The sequence below is a fragment of the Muntiacus reevesi genome, chromosome 5, assembly GCF_963930625.1.
Source record: "Muntiacus reevesi chromosome 5, mMunRee1.1, whole genome shotgun sequence".
Classification (NCBI taxonomy): Eukaryota; Metazoa; Chordata; class Mammalia; order Artiodactyla; family Cervidae; genus Muntiacus; species Muntiacus reevesi.
In genome coordinates, this window is record NC_089253.1 from 40,649,191 (window position 1) to 40,668,205 (window position 19,015).

General features: G+C 59.3%; 2 protein-coding genes across 10 annotated transcripts in view; one reads left to right on the forward strand and one right to left on the reverse strand.

The window, feature by feature from the left end:
- The first annotated feature begins 3,667 nt into the window (after window positions 1–3,667).
- Window positions 3,668–12,145, forward strand: SLC22A12 (solute carrier family 22 member 12). The gene is given in 14 exon segments (XM_065937075.1): window positions 3,668–3,701; window positions 3,704–4,068; window positions 4,659–4,765; window positions 5,227–5,279; window positions 5,399–5,512; window positions 5,515–5,554; window positions 7,686–7,809; window positions 7,981–8,093; window positions 9,091–9,209; window positions 9,212–9,296; window positions 9,773–9,904; window positions 10,156–10,344; window positions 11,235–11,476; window positions 12,093–12,145. Coding segments are annotated over 14 exon segments (1,770 nt in total).
- Window positions 12,146–16,357: 4,212 nt separating this feature from the next.
- Window positions 16,358–19,015, reverse strand: part of NRXN2 (neurexin 2) — a 99,750-nt gene continuing 97,092 nt past the window's right edge. For 5 of the 9 annotated variants that reach the window (XM_065936542.1, XM_065936543.1, XM_065936544.1 and 2 more), the window contains one exon: window positions 16,358–17,212. In XM_065936542.1, the coding sequence (XP_065792614.1) occupies window positions 16,908–17,212 (305 nt within the window). In that variant the 3' untranslated portion in view covers window positions 16,358–16,907. Of the gene's footprint in view, window positions 17,795–19,015 lie in introns of all 9 variants that reach the window. The other 4 variants (XM_065936539.1, XM_065936538.1, XM_065936546.1 and 1 more) reach the window with 1 other exon arrangement.

Consider the following 19,015-nt stretch of genomic DNA (forward strand, 5'->3'; position numbering starts at 1 on the left):
AAATGGACGAGACTCACAGATTTCAAAAGCAGACTTAGGGTGACCTCAGAAGAAATGTGGGAGGGGCCAGGGATAAATTAGAAGCTTGGGGTTAACATACACACTAGTACATATAAAATAGATAGCCAACAAGAACCTACTACATAGCATAGGAAACTCTACTCAATATTCTGTAAGGGAAAATAATCTATAAAAACATGTGTGTGTATATATACATATATATATATATATATATATATATATATATGAAGCTGAATCACTATGCTATACACCTGAAACTAACACAATGTTGTAAATCAGCTATACTCCAATAAATTTTTTTTTAATTGTAAATAAGATGAAAATTGAAAAAAAAAAAAACCCTTCATAACATTGATCATCTCCATTCAGAGAACTGCAAAATAAGGGAGGGGGAAGGCAAGAAGACTAATAAGATAAAGAATAAAAAATAGGATGAGAAAAGAAGAAAACATCAGATTGGCTGAGACCATGTAGTCAACCTTGTCTGGAATAAGCAGCATGGGCCCGGGTTGGCGTGTGTCTGGGGACCAACTGACTGCATACACTGCGTTTCTGGTCAAGCAGAACATTTACAGGGACACAAATGTTACCTGAGCCTTCATTTGTTGGCATGTCACCCCAGGCAGGAGTGACTCCAACTGGGGCCTAGGATATTTCAACAGACCCCCATGTCTGAAAATGTGGAAGTATGAGTCACTCAGTCGTGTCACTCTTTGCGACCCCATGGACTGTAGCCCACCAGGCTCCTCTCTCCATGGAATTCTCCAGGCCAGAATACTTGAGTGGGTTGCCATTCTCTTTTCCAGGGGGTCCTCCCAACCTAGGGATTGAACACGGGTCTCCTGCATTGCTGGCAGATTCTTCACCGTCTGAGCCACAAGGGAAGCCTCTAGCACTCCAAGAAGAGGTCTTTGAAGAGGTACACTGTCCCGGTGATAGAGGAGAAAGACAGAGGAGAGGACAGAGGACTGAGCCCTGGGGCCCTGGGGGAAGAGTGTGGGAAGAGAAAGAATCAGCCAAAGAGTCAGAGAAGAGGGGCAGGGGAAGAGGGGCTAGCTGCAGGTGAACCCTGGGGTCCCGGGAGGAAGGGTCATAGGAAAGGAGAAGGCTGAGGAGCTGTGATGCTCAAAGTACGATGAAGACTGAAAACGCCACTGAACTTGCTGCAGGGATATCGTCGGAGACCATGGGGTGTCAGGGCAAACACTCAATGGGAATGGATCCATAAAAGAACAGGAAGAGAGAAACAGGAACTGCATGTTGACAAGCCTTTCGTGGAATTGTACTGTGGAGACGCAGAAAAAGAGGGTGGCAATTGAAGAGAGATGAGAGGTTGAAAGGGAGGGGGCCTTTCTGAGGTTTGGAGAAAAAGGAACATATTTGTACATTGATGGAAATTGTCCAGTAGGAAGGGAAAGATAGGTGCCAAGGAGGAAGGGGAACATGTGGGGAGGTGGGCAAGAGGGCTCACAGGGACGGACTGGCCGTGGTGAAAGTGGGGTGGGAGGTTTGAAGAGAGGAGATGATATACAGTAGCTCCTAGTTCGTGTGTTCAAACAGAAAGCTAATGAAAGCAAAATGAACTCCTGCCAAATCCAACAGAAGAAAACCAGAACACGAAAAGGCAATGGATTCCATGGAAAACAGGAACAAGGAAGCAGATTTAAAGGGAAAATATAGTAAAGAAGAAAATGTACTAAAATGGAAAACATGATCATAATCGCAATAAGTGTGGTTAAGCTAGAATCACTAGGTAAAAGGCAGGGGCTTTTTGCTTGGATTTTACAAAAGATGTTAAGCTTAGTTTCCATTCCAGGCTTCTGAAGCAGAATGAGCTGTGCTGTATTCAGTTGCTCAGTCGTGTCTGACTCTTTGTGACCCCATGGACTGTAGCCCGCCAGACTCCTCTGTCCATGGAATTTTCCAGGCAAGAATACTGGAGAGGATTGCCATTTCCTGTTCCAGGGGACCTTTCCAATTCAGGGATCAGACTCACATGCCTAAAATAGTGTGTGGAAGTATTTACACCAAAGTGTTAGCATTGGTGATCATGGTTGGTGACTTTAGCAGCGATCTTCATTTTCTTCTTACCTTTCAATATTTTCTGAATTTTTTGGAAGGTGCATACATTAATTTTATTATGGGGGGTGGGGGAAGAAGTTATTTTTAAGACCAGATGAAGCATGTCTTCACGGAATCTTTGTTTGCTGTCCAAACCTGGGTTCCAAGAATGCTCTAAAGAATGGTTTCTGCCCAACATGAACCAGATGGAAATGAGGCCAGCTGGACAATAACAGAAAGTGTAGGACGGGGTGAAGATGGGGCTCCAGGGGGAGGCAGGAGTAAAGAAGGAGAGTTCCCTGGAGGAGGAGCCTCTTATGGTACATGCAGGATGTGGCCCAGGGTGAGCTAGGAGACCGCATTTCAGGCTAGGGGCACTGAGCAATGGCAGGAGCCCACTGAGCCAATACAGGGCGCTCGCGGGCATGGGTGGTTGGGGCACAGAGGCCAGGGAAATGGAGAGGCTGTACCTGTGAGCTACATGAAAGCAGAGGGAAGAGAGGGCAAGACAAAAAGAAGTAGTGGGCTGGGGAGAGGCAGCCTCACACCCAAAGCACGTGAGAACAGACAGCGGGGTCACCAGAGCTGTTCCATTGCCCACCATCTACCTGCCAGACATCACACACGCACTTGAATACACTCGTACACAGATGTGCACACACATCCGTGCACTCATGTACACACACAGGCACATGCATCTGTGTACTCATGTACACATGCAAGCATGCTGTCACTTTGGTCGTGTCCGGCTCTTTGTGACACTATGGGCCACAGGCCGCCAGGCTCCTCTGTCCCTGGGATTCTCCAGGCAAGAACACTGGAGTGGGTCACTGTGCCCTCCTCCAGGGGATCTTCCCGATCCAGGGATCAAACCCGTGTCTCTTATATCTCCTGCATTGGCAGGCAGGTTCTTTATCACCACCACCACCTGGGAATGTGGCCTCTGGCTTTAACCTGGACAATCAACCCCCTTGCAACCGAGGAGGTCTCCCCTGGCTCGGGTCCAGTCTTTCCTGAGTCCCCCAGCCAGCATGCACTGCTCCCCACCCCACCTTGGCCGTGGGAGGTTGGCCAGCTCCTGCTGCGCTGCTGGGGGCAGGGGGCTGGCTTTTAAGCAGGATTCGACAGGAGGGTTTTGTAATGTGGGGATGGGCTGAAGGGACAGGAACAGGGGCAGGGAGACCAGGGAGGGGACAGTTGTAGAGACACAGAGGTGGAGGAGAAGTTAGCGGGGCTCAGCCACTGCAGGAGTTGACAGGTGGGGTGTGGGAGATGTGAAACAAGACTAGGGATCTAGGAGTGGATTTGGGGAGGGGGCAGAGATCTTGGGGTGACACTGAACTTGAGGAACCCACAGGGTGTCTGGAGACACTGAAAGACTGAGGAGAGGGTAACAGCAAAGCGGGGGGGCCCAGAGACCCCCGGGCTGAATCTGCACGGCGGGCACCGCTGCCATGCCCTGGGCAGCCCGGTCAGAGCAGTAGGAGATGCTGCAAGGGGGGTGCGGGCCCCCTGTGTCGGCCCCTCTGCCCTGGGCCAGCCTCTGTGCGGTGGGCACCTCCACTGGCGCCTCCAGGCAGGCTCCATGGCTTTTTCTGAACTTCTGGACCAAGTGGGCAGCGGGGCCGGTTCCAGGTTCTCCAGATGGTGGCCCTGGCGGTCCCCATCACATGGCTCGCCCCTCAGAACAGACTGGAGAACTTCTCGGCCACCGTGCCCAGTCACCGCTGCTGGGTGCCCCTCCTGGACAACAGCACGGCCCAGGCCAGTGTCCCCGGGGCCCCAGACTCCCGGGCCCTCCTGGCAGTCTCCATCCCACCGGGCCCCAACCGTGGGCCCCACCAGTGTCGCTGCTTCCGCAACCCACAGTGGCAGCTCCTGGACTCCAACGCCATGGCCACCAACTGGAGCGAGGCTGACACGAAGCCGCGCATGGATGGCTGGGTCCACAACCACAGCGCCTTCACCTCCACCACCATGACCAAGGTAGGGGCCACCCCTCAGACCCTCCTCAAGTCCTGACACCCTAGAGGCCAAAGTCACAGATCACAGTCGGCTGGATTCAAAATGACCCAATCCCAGGGGGTGGCAGGGGGAGTCCCACCACTGCTGGCGGCTACATTCACAGGCAGCTTCTAGTTCCTCCTTGGCCACATCGCCTTACCGGGGCTGGTGGCAGGAATGAGCTTGCAGGAGCCTCAGGGGCACTCTGCAAAGTCACTGGGTTCCCAGAGGCAGCATCCAGCAGATGCGGGAGACAGGAGAGATGGCCCACCCAGCAAGCAGGAAGGGGACTCTCTATGGAACAGAGGGAAGTGGCCTGTGAAAGCCGGGAGGAGGTGCCAGCGCAGGTGGCTGCTGCAGAGGGGCATGGTGAGGAGGCAGATGAGCCCAGAGAGGGCTTGACCCTGGACCGGGGGCACAGGGATCCAAGGAGGGGCTTAGGCAAGGGGTGACGACCCCCGAGGTCACCGGGCCGGACACTCAGCCCCAGCTCCCTGGGCCTTCCCATCTAGCCCCTCCGCCTCCTGCCGGCCTCCTGAGCTCAGATCCCCAGCCCCCTCCTCTCCCACCAGTGGGACCTGGTGTGTGACGCTCGGGCCCTGAAGCCCATGGCGCAGTCCATCTACCTGGCCGGGAACCTGGTGGGAGCGGCTATGTGCGGCCAAGTCTGACAAGTGAGGTCCCCGGTCCCCTCGCTGCCCCTGCGCCCTGAGACCCTGGGCCCTGACTGGCCCTGAACTGGCGGGTCTGGGGAGAAAACTCCATTTGATGTGGGTCCTTCTCCTGAGACCCTCCAGCTGTGCTGCTGAGCAACCTCAGTCCCTCTCTGGGCCTCGGCTTCACGGACTCCCCTCTGGGGCCGTGAAGGGTCATTGTTCTCATCAAACACTCACTGCTAAAGCCTGCTCAGCCACAGGCTGCTGCTTGACTGCCCCTGCGGACGGGGAGCTCACCCTGCCCAGGGCCTCAGGGGGCGCTCCCCGTGCTCACAAGCCCTCCCTCTGTGGGTGCAGAATGTGGGTCTAGACCCAGGAGTCGCTCAGTGGGCAAGCAGAGGGTGGGCCCCAGCGGTCCAGACCCCCACGGCCAGCGCCGTGGCACCCCACGGACCCGGCCGCCCTCCCCGCGCGTGTGCCGCAGGTTTGGGCGCCGGCGGGTGCTGACCTGGAGCCACCTTCGGGCGTCCGTGGCAGGCACGGCGCCCGCCTCCGCCCCCACGCTGAACACCGTCATTCCCTGTAGGTCCCCGACCCTGGCCGGGCAGGGGAGGCTTGTGCGGGCTCCCAGGCCGACCCTCTTGGTCTCCTTGCAGTGGCAGAGTGGACGTCAGCACAAGCCCGAGTCTTGGTGATGACTCTGAACTCCCTGGGCTACAGCTTCGGCCAGGTCCTCCTGGCGGCGGTGGCCTATGGCGCGCGCGACTGGACGCTGTCTCCAATCCCTACTTCCCCTGCTTTGTGTACCCCTGGTGGGTGCCGGCCAGCTCCCTCCCTGCAGGAGACCCACCCTCCACCCTGGGCTCAGAGGCCTGGGTTGCAGAAAGCCAGAGGGGAGCCGCAGGAGCCGCGGCCCCAGCTCCCCACACCCCCCAACCCCGACCCAGGGCCGCTCCGCCCCCTGCTCCCCCCAGGCCTCTCCTCCCCCTTCCTTCCTTCACCTCTCAGCCCGTCCCCTCGCCTGTCCTTGCCCGCCTTGGCATGTGTGCCTCCAAGCACGTGTTCTGAGCCCCTCCTTTGTGCCAGGCCTGGCAGCACTAGGCCAGGTCGGGGGGGGATGGGATACAAAGCTACACACACACACACACACACACACACACACACACACACACACACACACACACACACACACACACACACACACACACACACACACACACACACACACACACACACACACACACACACCCCACTCTAAGAACACAGTCACTCCTCAGATGAGTGAAGGGCAGAGGTCAGTGAGGCAGACTCCAGGGCCCGGTGCTGATGCTGGCCCGTGAGGCCGAGCCCCGCTTGCCCTGGCAGACAGGCCAGGCTATCGCCACACGTGCGTTTGTGACTCCACTACGTCATCACTTCAACAAATGGCCACTGAGCACCCACACGGGCGGGGCCCTGGCTGTGCCCAGGGAGACAGTGATGAGCAGGACAGAAATCCCATACATCACAGTATCACCAACCACGCTTAGGGCTTGATGCATCAGTTCAGGGGGCCCGTCTGAGGAGGGGGCCCCACAGCCCCTCAGCTCCTAGCTGCTTTTCTTCCAACTCAATTTCTCGTCGAGAGACGCGTCTGCATGTGCCAATCCATGCCAATGACCCCACCACCCTTGCCCGGCCACCTGTCACTCGGGCCCTGCAACCCACAAAAGGGCACCACTGGCCTCTCCCAGGACCTCCCCTGTGCCTGCGGCTCTCCCCCTCCAAATGCTGCAGGCCCCCACGCCCTCCCCAGCCTGCCTCTCCGCAACCTCCAGGCACCTAGGTGACGTCCCCATCACTACTGTCTCAGCATCACAAACGTAGCATCTTCTTACACCCATGCCTCCCCGGGGCCTCCCCAACATTGACAGCAGCCCCACCCACAGGTACTGGAGTCAGAGTCGCCCTGACACCTCCCTCTCCTTCACGGCTCCCACACACCTAGTCCGGCAGGTCACGGGGTCTTGTCAACTCTACCTCTGATGTGCGCTTGAATCCCCCTCTCTGGCTCTGCAAACCCCCAAGGACCTCAGGGTCCGCCTGCTGTGCGGGGAGCATGTCTGGCTGGGGCACCTGTGTCCAGCGGCAGGAGCCAGTGCGGGCTGGTGGGCACGGGAAGGGGTCCGAGGCCTGGATGGTGCAGGGGGTCTGGGCTTGATGTTGTGGGGCTGGGAGACAGGTTAGTGTTAGGGGTTGGGTCCTGCCACAGGGAGGGGGCGCTGCGAGGCATGGGGCTGAGGCTGACTGGCACCCAGGAGGTGGTGACTGCCGCCTGGCATGGGTGAACAAGCCAAAAGTGAGGCAAGGGCCATGGGCTAGTCGCCTGCAAGGGGCACTGGAGGCGACAGGCTCTGGTGACTAATGGGTGCAGGTGGAGGGGACCTGAGCCTCACCATGGGTGTGAGGATGTTTGCAGAAAGGGGCTCCACCAGAGGGGCCAGCTCAGGCAGGAAGGTGTGGCCATGGGGGTGAAAGGTGGGCAGGAGGGCCCTGTGACAGTTGGGAGGGCTGGACAGCGGGGGACCCTGGTGAGTCCTGGAACCATCAGGGGAGTGTTCACTGCACACAGGCCCTCCCAGCCCTGGCTCTCAGGTGAGGCCAGGGGAAGGAACTCGGGGTCAGGAGGGAGGCAGGAAGGAAGGGCAGGGACCCCCAACCCCAGCCCAAGAGAGGGAGGAGGGAGGAGGCAGAAAGGACCTGGCCCCCACAGCCAGCGCCCTTTGCTGCTTGCCAACCCTCTGCCCTCCCCGACTTCAGCCACCCTGAGTCTGGGGCCTGGGGCTGCCAGTGAGGTCACCCCTTTGTTAGAAGGAGACAAAGGGGCAGAGAGGCTCCTGCAGGCCAGGCCCTGGGGGGGCGCAGGCAGAGACCTCCTGCCCTCCTCCCTCTCCTCAACCCCAGGTGGCTGGCAGAGTCGGCACGATGGCTCCTCATTATGGGCAGGCTGGAGCGGGGCCTGCGGGAGCTACAGAAGGTGGCCACTGTCAACGGGAAGAGGGCAGTGGGGGACGCGCTGACTGTCGAGGTGAGGCGAGGCTGGGCCTTCCCCCAGGGTTCGACCCTCAGACCCTCTCCTGTCCCTGAACAGGGCCCCTGGAAGACGGACGGTGAGCCCCAGGCCCCCAGGATGGGGGTCGTAGGGAGGAGGGCCAGGCCAGTGATTGCATGCTGACAACCCTCCCCACCCTCCATCCAGGTCTTGCACTCAGCCACGCAGCAAGAGCTGAGAGTGAGCCAGACTCCTGGCAGCCTGGTCGCTCTGCTCCGCACTCCTGGACTGGGCCTCCAGACCTGTGTCTTCATCCCGTGAGGGTAGATGCCCCTCTAGTGTGCGCTTAACGACCCCCACCCCACCCGGCCCCAACCTCCACCTGTGGCCGACCCTCGGGCCACCAGCAGCCAGGGAGCCTGGAGTCAGGGCTCTGCTGGCATCCACTGGCTCTGCTGACTCTTCTATTGGCCCCACTAGCTGAGAGGGCCTCTAAGACCAGGCCTGCAGCACTGACTCCCTCCATCAGGCTCCCACAGGAAACTGCCCCAGGGGCAGGAGGACTCAGGCTGGGACGGGTCAACAGCAGAGATTAGTAAGGAGGATACATCGCAAAGTTGCTGGGAGAACTGCAGAGCCCAACAGGCAGAGGAGGCAGTTGGAGAATTCAGCGGCAGAAAGGCACATCTACCCTGGGGCTCCCCAGGTGGCGCTAGTGCAAAGAACCCACCTGCCAATGCAGGAAATGTTAGAGACCCAGGTTCGATCCCTGGGATGGGAAGATCCCCCAGAGGAGGGCATGGCAACTCACTCCAGTATTTTCGCCTGGCGAATCCCATGGACAGAGGATTCTGGTGGGCTACAGTCCATAGGGTCACAAGAGTCAGACACGACTGAAGAAACAGCATGCACGCACGCACCCTAGTTTGGAAGGACCAGAGAGGAGGGAGAGGGGTTATCAGAGGCCAGGAGCCAGGACCACCTGGCACAGACTGAATCCACCAGGACCACAGAGAAAGGGGCTGGTCAGTGGAAGCTGGAGCCGTGGAGGGGACACAGCCACTGCCCGACAAGGTACCCAGAGAGGGGGAGGGAGCAATACTTCAGCTTTGCCCCGGACCCGCCTCCAGTCTCCACCAGTGCCTCCCATTGGCCAAAGCTCAGGAGACGTGGCATTGGCAAGGGAACCTGGGAAATGTAGTCCACAGCGACCACCCCACCAATGGGTACAGAGCCAGCAGGGGAGGCTGGAAGCAGGTCGGAGAGCAAACTAGCTGCCCGATCCCCAGCCTGAATTCACCTGTGCACCCCCACCCTCGGGTTTGCCCTTGGTTTCACCTTCTACGGCCTGATCCTGGACCTTCAGGCCCTAGGCAGCAACATTTTCCTGCTCCAGGCCCTCATTGGGGTCGCGGACATCCCAGTCAAGGTCGGCACCCGCTGCTGCCGGGCCGCCTGGGCCGCCGGCCCACACAGGCTGTGCTCCTGGTGCTGGCGGGGCTCTGCATCCTGCCAACACGCTGGTGCCCCACGTGAGCAGGCGGGCCTGGGTGCACGTGGCTGCAGCCAGAGGCTCCCTACCTGGGAGAGCTTAAGCCACGCAGACAGACCTCTTTTTCTCCCATCAAGAGGGCACTGAACTAGAGTAGGACCCACTTAGGAAGGAGGCTGCTGGGCCGTCTGGACGAGATGGTGGCGGCCCACACTGGACAGCATCATGAAAAATTGTGGAGACAGAACAATAACTGTGATGGATTGCTGGGTTTGGGGGGCGGGGGGCGGTGTCGAGGAGGGCAGAGAAATGGAGGGGGTGGAGGAGGACTCCCAGAGTCTGGATCTGGGAGTCTGCGTGGGAGCAGACCAGGCGGGGGATGGGGGGGGGCAGGGAATGTGGTCACTTAGGACACCGTGCGGTGGGTGGGGTCTGGGGACACCCAGGGGGAGGTGACGAGCAGACATTTGGAAGGTCATGGGGAGAGCCCGGGACCCCGGCAACAAGCCTGCCAACCCCATCTCTATCCACAGAAATGGGGGCCCTGCGCTCAGCCCTCGCCGAGCTGGGGCTCGGGGGAGTAGGGGCTGCCTTCACCTGCTTCTCCATCTACACCGCAGAGCTCTTCCCCACTGTGCTCAGCTGAGGCCCATGGAGGGCGGACTTCCGGCCTGGGAGGGTGCCGTGGGCGTGGTTTCCCCCAGACCGGATGTTCGTGCCTTGAACTTCTCTTTCACGTGACCTCGTGACCTCGTGACCTGGGGGCTGCCCAGGTGCATCCCAGCCCAGCCTCACCCACGGTGCCTCTTGGGGCTGAGAGGGCCCGGCAGCAGTGAGAGGTCAAAGCCGTAGGCAGACAGTGCGACCCCTCACAGGTGCATCTCTGCCGGCAGGATGACCGCAGGGGGCCTGTGCCAGATGGCCACCCGCGCAGGAGCCATCCTGGGGCCTCTGGTCCGGCTGCTGGGCGTCTATGGCGCCTCCCTGCCTCTGCTGGTGTACAGGGTGGTACCCGTGCTGAGCGGCCTGGAGGCCCAGAACCTGCCGCTGCCCGACACCATCCAAGACCTGCAGAGCAAGTGAGTGGACGCAGCCCCGGCCATCCCCTCCACCCTCCCAGGAGCCCCAGAACAGGGCGGGGCTGGCCACCCACCCCCATCGCCAGACCAAGGGAGAAGCAGAGGCCCAGAGAGGGATAGGATTGGCCTGGAGTCACACAGCACCTCTTTGGAGACTAGAGACCCAGGCCTAGGTCTCCCAGCTGACACTGTGGACTTGGTCCCCTGCCCTTCATTCCACCATTTGAGACCTGAGTGGCCCACCTACCCCCAGCTCCACCTTGAGAGAGGTCAAGGGGGTAGTATTTTGTGAGGTGGAGAGCTGAGGGTGTGGCAGCTATACTGGACATTCTCATGGGCCCCAGATTCTACTACTGAAGCCCCTAGATGCCTATCAGGGGTGTCACTCCCCATTCATCCCCCATCACGTGCCCAAGAGCAGGGCAGCCGTATCTCCTGAGTCCTCAGGATAGACACAGGTCAGGAGTAACTTGCACCCACGAGACACAACCCCTCCGTGTCTTTCCATAACAGAGTGGTATGGAAGGCAACACGCCTCCAGGGACGTCCTGTCCTGAAATCCACAGGGTTTTAGGCCTCCTGGGAAGCCTGTGATGGGATGATTTCTCGGCAGAAGGATAGCAAAGGCCTTCCTTTCCAGAGGGCCTGGGGGCTGCCCCTCCAGCCGAACCTGGCTTCTCACTGGCTAAGGAGCCGCCTCCAATACAGAAATGGCAAAGGATGGTGTGACTGGCAGGAGTCTGCTCAGTACACGGTCACCCACCCCTCCCTCAAGGCCGCAGAGAGGAGCAGGGCCCGCAGTCAACTGCGTGCTTCCTCACCGCTCACTGCCCTGAGCTCGGAGGCTGACCGCCCCCTCTCAACCTCCCCAGTTTTTCACTGCACCCCAGGGGCTCTGCAGAAGCAACAGTGACGTCTCAGATCCTCAACTTTATCAGAAAGACGGCTCCAGCCCCTCCCACGCCCTCCCCACTCCAGCCGCGCAGCCACGTCTTCTGTCTGCACAGCCTCGGCCACCTTCTCTCCCTGACAGCAATCCCCGCCTCCTCCCAGACCCAGGGCCCAATGCAGGGCTTTAGTGAAATTATCACCATGGCTGTGGCCGCACGCCTGTCCCCCAGCCTACCAGCCTGTGAGTTCCCAGAGAGTGGGGTGTCCCCATGTCCCCAGCTCCCCTCGAGCAGTGGGGCAGTGGTGTGAGGGAGATGAGAGAGCGAATAAAAGAACGAACAACCGCCCCTCTCCGGCTCCGCGATGCGCCCCCAGGGTCTGCCTAGAAGTGGGAGTGGGGACTCCTTGCTGGGGCCACGCTTTCCCAGGCCAGCTTTCCTGCCCTGAGTGCCAGCCAAGGGGCTGCGTTTTCCAGCCTCTGTTGTGGGCCAGGCACCAACTGGGCTGGACGCCTCAAGGCATCATCTCGTTGCATCTTTTCCTGAAGCCTTTGAGGTAGGTGTGGCCCCATTTTGCATGCAGGAAAACCAAGGCTCACAGAAACTGACTGCCATGACACCAAGCTAAACGGGGAGAGTCAGCAGTCGAGCCCAGGTCCAAAGGTGTCTGGAGCCAGCTCTGGCCACTACCCTCCTGCCTGCGCTCAGGCCTCACAATCTGGGTGCCTAGTGAAGCTTCTGGAGGGCACGGACACCATCTGAGAACCATCCAGAACCCCTGCACCGGCACCACTTAGAGGGAAGCCAGGCGCAAGGGCTCAAATGGAAAGGGGTGACCCCTGAGCTCTCCTGGCCCAGCTCACACGCACGTGGGGGCCCAGCGGGTCTTCAGCAGCCACGCCATCTGCTGAGCCACCCGCAACCAGTGCTCAGGTGGTCTCTGGTCTGCCTTTGTCTCTGCTTCCAGGTGCCTCTGCAGAGGGCCACACACCTCTACACACACGCACACACACACGTATCAGTGATGTGTACACACACACACATGGGCACACACGTGAGAAGGCTATCGGGAGATTAGGAAGCAGCTCCCTGGCCCCAGGAGATGGACTCACTCCCCGGCTTGGTCTTCTCTGCCTGGGCCTCTGGGAGTTCATGACCTTTAGCTATCTGCCTCCAGGACAAAGGGGATGGGGCGGAGATTGCATTGGTAAAGACACCCAAAGATGAGGCTGTTCCACCTGCCCTGGACTTTCTGTCTTGTCCACCTGCTGCCCAACTGAGCCCCCGCTGCCTTACTTCCCCTTGCTTAGCATGCCTAGGGCTCCAGGGTGGCCAGAAGCTTCCAGAACGCAGACCCCAGGGTTGGTGGAAGATGACTCCTCCTCTCCCCAGGGGTGTCCTCCAGCTCACCAAGTGCTCGGCGTCATCTGTCTGCCCATATTCAGAATGGCCTTGCTCCTGGTCCTTCCAGGTGGTCTCAGGCTGCCAGGGCCCAGGGGGGCCCACCCAGTTCCCACATGGCACTCCTCACGTAACTCGTGCGTGCGTGCGTGAGTGCGTGTTCAGCTGCTTCAGTTGTATCCAACTCTTTGCAACCCCATGACCTGTAATCTGCCAGGCTCTTTTGTCCATGGGGTTCTCCAGGCAAGTATAGTGGAATGGGTTGCCATTTCCTCCTCCAGGGAAGCTTCCTGACCCAGGGATCAAACCCACATCTCTTACATCTCCTACATTGGCAGGCAGGGTCTTTACCAGTAGTGCCACTTGGGAAGCCTCACTTAGCAGGACCCGGATGCTGGGAGAACCAGAGCCCTGGTCTTCTGGGGCAATGAGGGAGAAAGTGTCATCACCATGGCGGAGTGAGTGCCCTGCCAAGGGCAAAGGGGCCTCCCTCAGCAGCAACCACAGGCCTGCAATCAGCTGGGCACGGCCACCCGAGTGGCAGGCCTTCACCTGGGATTCACCCTCCCTCTTGATACCCATCACAGGGAGCTCCTGGCCCAGCAGCTGCTAGGCACCCTGCAGGGGTGGAGCCAAGGGAAGTGGGTGTGGGAAAGAAGAGCCCGCAGCCACCCCCTCAGTCTCCTTCCTCCCACCCCCCCCCCCAACCATAGCAGTGGAAGCCTCAGGCAGCAGGGACAGGAAAGTGCCTCAAGACCCACTTTGGCAATTCTGCCTCCAGCCAGGCCTGCAGCTCACCCGGGAGGGTGTGTGAGGAGGGGCAGCGCTGGCCACACAGGCTCCACATCCACTGCCAGGAGGAGGGCCTCGTGCCCAAAGAACCCCCACGCTGGATGAGCTTGCGTTCCCTCCCCTGGGGGCCTGCCTGGCCAGCGCAGGTCTTCGCAGTCAAAGGCGTCAGCCAGGCTTCACTGCAAGCTTCTTTCCCAACCCCGTTCTTCGTTCTCCCCTCCCACCCCCTAGAATCTCCTGACATATCCCTGCAAGTACCAGTATCCAGGAGCAGGGTACCCAGAATTTCACCCATCCCCATGCTGTTCAGACTCTCCCGGGAGTCACTGCCAGCCCAGCCAGACACCAGGAGCCCAGGTCAGGCCCAGGCAGTAAGTTCAACATCAGATGCACAGGATGAAGGGGTTAAGACCAAGGGGACTGTCTCTTACAGACAAGCACTCTGAGTGAGTGGCAGAGGCCAGGATGCTTTCCTCTTCCTACCACGTCCTTAGACGGCAGGGCTGTTAGCTTCGTCACACAGAGAACAAAACACAATCGCACAGCCACACGGCAACGAGTCAGACGGGAGTCCATCTTCCAAGTCCTGCACTGTCCTTCTTTCTGACCCCCTACTCTGGTAGACTAGTCAAGGCTGCTCTAGAAATTTCTGGAGTAAGGATGTTCCCTTCTTGACACCAAGGAACTCCTGCCTCCTGTCTTTGTTTTCTTTGACTAGTGGTGATGGGGGCAGAAGAACCCGAGATACGTCTCCATTCCTTGGACAGGGAGAGCAGCAGCAGAAGACCCTGGGGCAAGGCCATCACCAGCACCGGGACAAGACATCCTGACAAGCCTGCCCCCCGTCCGGCCTTGCGCAGACTCCCGCAGAGGGTGACAGCTGACCTCGGTGAGGCTGCCCTCCAGGACTGTGAGTGGTAGGAGACAAGCGAGGCCCAACCCTCCCTCCTGGTGACTGGTTCAGGAAAGAGAGGAGAGGTCAACTCCATGGAAATCCACCCCTGGGGCGGCTGGGGGAGGACTCGCTCTCCAACCCCTGTTAGGACTCAGGGTGGAGAGAGGACTCTCAAGGGCCACTGGGGCACACCCCATGAGGGGAAGGGTGCCACCACAAAAGCTTCATCCCAGAATGGAGGGATGCGGGGGGAGGTGAGGTGGACCTGGGTGGGGTTCCGGTGGGCATTGAGCCCAAGGACCCTGGGAGGTGTCCAGGCCTAAACAAGGACCAGTCTATGAAACTGTTGCAAGAATGCGCTGGCCGGGGGTGGAAGCTCAGGAAGCACAATAGGGCGATGAAGGGTGACGATGAGCCAAGAGTTCGAGAAGGCAGAGCCTGGAGCAGCGGGCTGCGGGGCAAGACCCACCAAGCAGAAGGCAGAGGAGACGTGAGTGATGGAGTGTGGCTGAATCCTGTGTCCCAACAGCCTGGCGCTCCGCCGAGGCCCCCTGGGAGATGCAGACCCACCTACACTTTGCTCTCCTGAGGATGCGCCGGTACACAGGCCCTCATGTACAACCTCCACCTCGAGAGTCTCGGCTCCTTTTGACCAAGAGGATGAACAAATACCCATCTGTGAATGTCTGGGACCTTGGGCCCATTTCTTGTCCCCATGAAGAAGCAAACAGCTGGTCTGAGGTGTATGGACCCTTTTCCCACCTGCAGCCCCAGGGGCTGCCCACCGTCACCCAGTGAGGGGCAAGGTTCAAGCTCTAGAGATGTAAAAGGGGCAGAGAACCCGGAGTTAGGCGGAACTGGGGGAAAATGTGGACTCGGACACTGACCCACCTTGAGACCTTGGACTAGCAGCTGAAGCTCTTCCCACCCACAAATAACATTACCTCCCCCGAGGGCTGTGTCAAGGCTGTCCCCCCACTCCCCATGCACACGTATAGCCACCACCAGAATGCAGGCCCTTTCTAGCCACTAGAGGGCAAAACAATGCTCCCACCTCTGAGGATGTGTCCGCCCCCAGAGTCCACCTGCCAATGTAGGAGACACAAGAGACTCAGGTTGGATCCCTGGGCTGGGAAGATCCCCTGGAGTAGGAAATGGCAATCCACTCCAGTATTCTTGCCTGGAGAATTCCATGGACAGAGGATCCTGGTGGGCTACAGTCCATGGGGTCGCAGAGTCAGACACGACTAAGCGCACACACAGACATTGAGAGAAGCTAGGGTCCATGGCCAGTGGGGCCAGAGACCAGTCATCGCTCACAGGCCTGGGGGCTGTCCCCTGCCTCTGTCCCCAACCTGTTGGGACGTGAGGGTGAGACAAAGACAAGCCGCCTCAAGGAGCTCAAAGTCCTGCTCAACCCAAAGCTTTAGGAGCTACTTACCAGCTCTCATGGGCTCCAGACTGGGCCCAGATCCCAGCCCAGAGCTGGGACCAGTGTCCCAACAGCACCCGACCCGAACAAACTGCACAGGACCATTGGATTTGGAAAGTTTTTGTTTTCTTTTCCCACACATTTCCGGGGTTGGGGTGTTTTCCAAGACTCAGACACATTTGTTAACAAAGAGAGAAAAAAAACTGGGGGAGCAGGGAGCCTGTGGGCAGAGAAGTGACCCCAGCAGTCCGCGGGCTATGCCTGGCTCCCCCTCTTCCCTGCTGCCCGCGCCCAACGGGTGCCACAGGCTGCTGCTCGCGATATCTAGATTATTTGTCTTCAATATATATCTGCATTTGCCTTTCCCCTCCCACCCGCCCCCCACCCTGCTCCTCCAGCAGCTTCCCCATCAATGCACGTCGCCCGGCGGCACACAACAGAGCAGGCCTTCCCAGGCCCGAGCCCCTTCCCTGGCTTGGGGGCACCAGGCAGGCCCCTCCTCCTGGTGGGCGGAGCCCAGGGGCTCCCGAGGCCGCCCAGGCCCCGCCCCGCCCCGCCCCTCTCTGGGCCGCTCCGCCCACCCTCCCGCCCTTCTCCCACCGACTCTGGAAACCCAAAGGGAGGAAAGGAAGGGAGAAACCTGACACACACAAAGGAGAAGGGGGGAAGGAGGGTGGGGACCGAGAGACACAGCAAGCCTGGGGTGGGGTCTGAAGGGCCTGGGGAGAGAAGGAAGGCAGGAGGAACAGAGGGAGCAAGAAGAAAAATGGAGGGAAATGAACAGGACGAGTAGCGGACGCTGTACAAAACCCCCAGCCTTCCTTCCCGCCCAACCCCACCAAAATAAAACTACCCCCCTTAAAAAAATAAATCAACCCAGGGCTGTGAGCACGTGCCCTGCCCGGCGGGCGCAGAGCTGAGAGGGACAAACAGCCCCAGGACGGACGATGACTCCGCGCCGGACAGCCGGCAGGAGGAAGGGGACGAGCACGGGGTTTTCCTTTCCTTTTTCTTTTTTTGCGTTTCCTCTTCGTGAGAGAAGTCTGAGGCAGCCAGGGAGTGGGTCCCCAGAGCCCCGGCAGGGAGAGGGCCGCACCCTCCTCCCGGGCTCTCCCGGGAGGGGCAGCTGGCAGTGGGGCGCGGTGCCGGGGGCTCAGACGTAATACTCCTTGTCTTTGTTCTTCTTGGCCTTGCTGGGCGTCTTGGGGGCGGCCGGGGCCTTCTCTTTCACCACCGCCCCATTGCTCTGGGCCGAGTTACTGATGTAGTTCCGGCTCTGGTCCACCTGGTAGGAGCCCTCGTCGCGGTTGCGGTACTTGTACATGGCATAGAGGAGGATGAGGATGCAGAGCGCCGCGGCCGCCACGATGCCCACCACCATGCCCGTGGTGCTGCTGGACTCCCGGATCACCTCCACCGCGCCCGGCGGGCCCCGCTCCCCAGGCCCGGTGGGGTTGGCTGTGGGCAGATGGGGGAAGCCGGGAGCGGAGGTCACGCCGGGGCGCAGGGGAGGGGGCCTCCGCGGCTCGAAGGACGTGGGGGCCCCGGGCCCCAGGGGTGGGTTTTCCAGCAGGGGCTGCAGCGGGTCTCGGTGGTTCATTTTGCCCGCTGGAAGGTTGGGGGCCGGGGCGGAGGGGGCGAGCAGCACCCCAGGGGCGCCCGTCGCCCCATCTGTCCTGAGGTTGGGCCGGGGAGCGGGCTTGCGCGGGGACAGGAGGGTAGTGCGGTCCGTGACCAGGGGAAAGGTGGTGTAAAAGTCCTCGTCGTCCGTGGGGGGGAGGCTGGAGTCAAAGACCTCCCCGGAGGCAAAGCCCGAGGCCTCGATAGGCTCCTCGCAGTCGCTGTCGTCCTGCTCGGCCTGGCAGGGGCCCCCGGCAGGCGGGCGGCGGGCCGCAGGCGGGGGCAGGGTGTCTTGGGTGGCACCCACGCCCGTGAGGAAGGGGTAGAAGGTGGGGGGTGGGGGCACGAAGGGGGATCGGGTGGCCACGGGAGGGGGGTCTAAGGAGTCCTCCGTGATTATGGGCAATATTAACTCTCCTCCTAGAACAAGAGAGAGAAGAGAAAAGACAGGGCGTCAGCGAGGGCCGGGGCGCAGGCGGCCGGCACAGAGAGAGAAATAACAGCCTCACACACCCAAATCGGTTCCAATTGGCTTTGGCGGAAACTAGAGCGGGCTGGGCCCGACCGCCAGCCGGCCGGAGCCCTGCGCTTTAAGCGGGCAGCGGCTCGGATGCTCTGGGCACCCCACGCACGGGCTCTGTGGCTCTCTGGGTTTTGGTTTTTTGTTTGTCTTAAGAAACCAAAAGGAACAGAAAGGAAAGGAAATAGAAAAGAAATGGAAAAAAAAAAAAAACTCTACTGGTTTAAGGCTTTAAAAACAGATACAAGAGCAGCATTTAAACAAACCTAACAACAATATCTTTTAGGGTTTTTTCTAGGTTTTTCTCTTTTTTTGCTTTTTTTTTTTTTTTGCTTTTGTTTTTAAAAAAGAAGATAGCATACCACGGAATTCAGGCAACTTACATCAACAAATAGGCCGTGTGATTTTAGCATGAAGAAAAAAATTACAAACAGAGCTGTGTAAGCGGGTTCTCCCGGAAAAAATAAGAAAAAACAACTTTTCCGAACAACGTTTCCTGTCTATCTGTTTGGTATCTCCCTCCCTCACTCTTCTCTCCCTGAACAACTTGCTTCCTCCAGAGTCCTCTCCTCCCTCACTTGTGCCCTCTCCCCCTCATTAAACACCAAACTGAAATGTGCACAGTGAAGGCTGGCGTTGAGGAGCTGTTATCATAACTCGGTGGCAGTGTGTGGGGAGGGAGGGAGCAGAGGGAAGGAGGGCTTGGGAGGAGGTACATGACAGGCAGTGGTGTCCGAATCTCCTCAGAGGTTAGAGGACTTGGGAGGGGATGGTCAGGGGAAGCGGCTTTGAAGGCTAGCTGCAAGTTGGCCACGGGGAGAGGAGAAATTGAATGTGGGAAGGGATGAGGAGTGGCAGGGAGTCACAGACACACTGGAGGAGGTCCTCCCCACAGGACGCTGGGAGTGGTGGTGAGAAGCCATGTGGAGTTAGGGAGGTGAGGAGAGACAGGGGGTGAGTGAAGGAACTGGACAGGAACACATGATTCTCCAGCTAACCTAAATCCCCAACTTTCTCTTTCTTCACCCTCCACCTCTGACCCCCACTGACTTCCCCCCTCCCCCTCCCCAGAACCCCCATGGGCCGCCAGGACCTGGCCAGGGCTTGACTGCCTCTGGCCT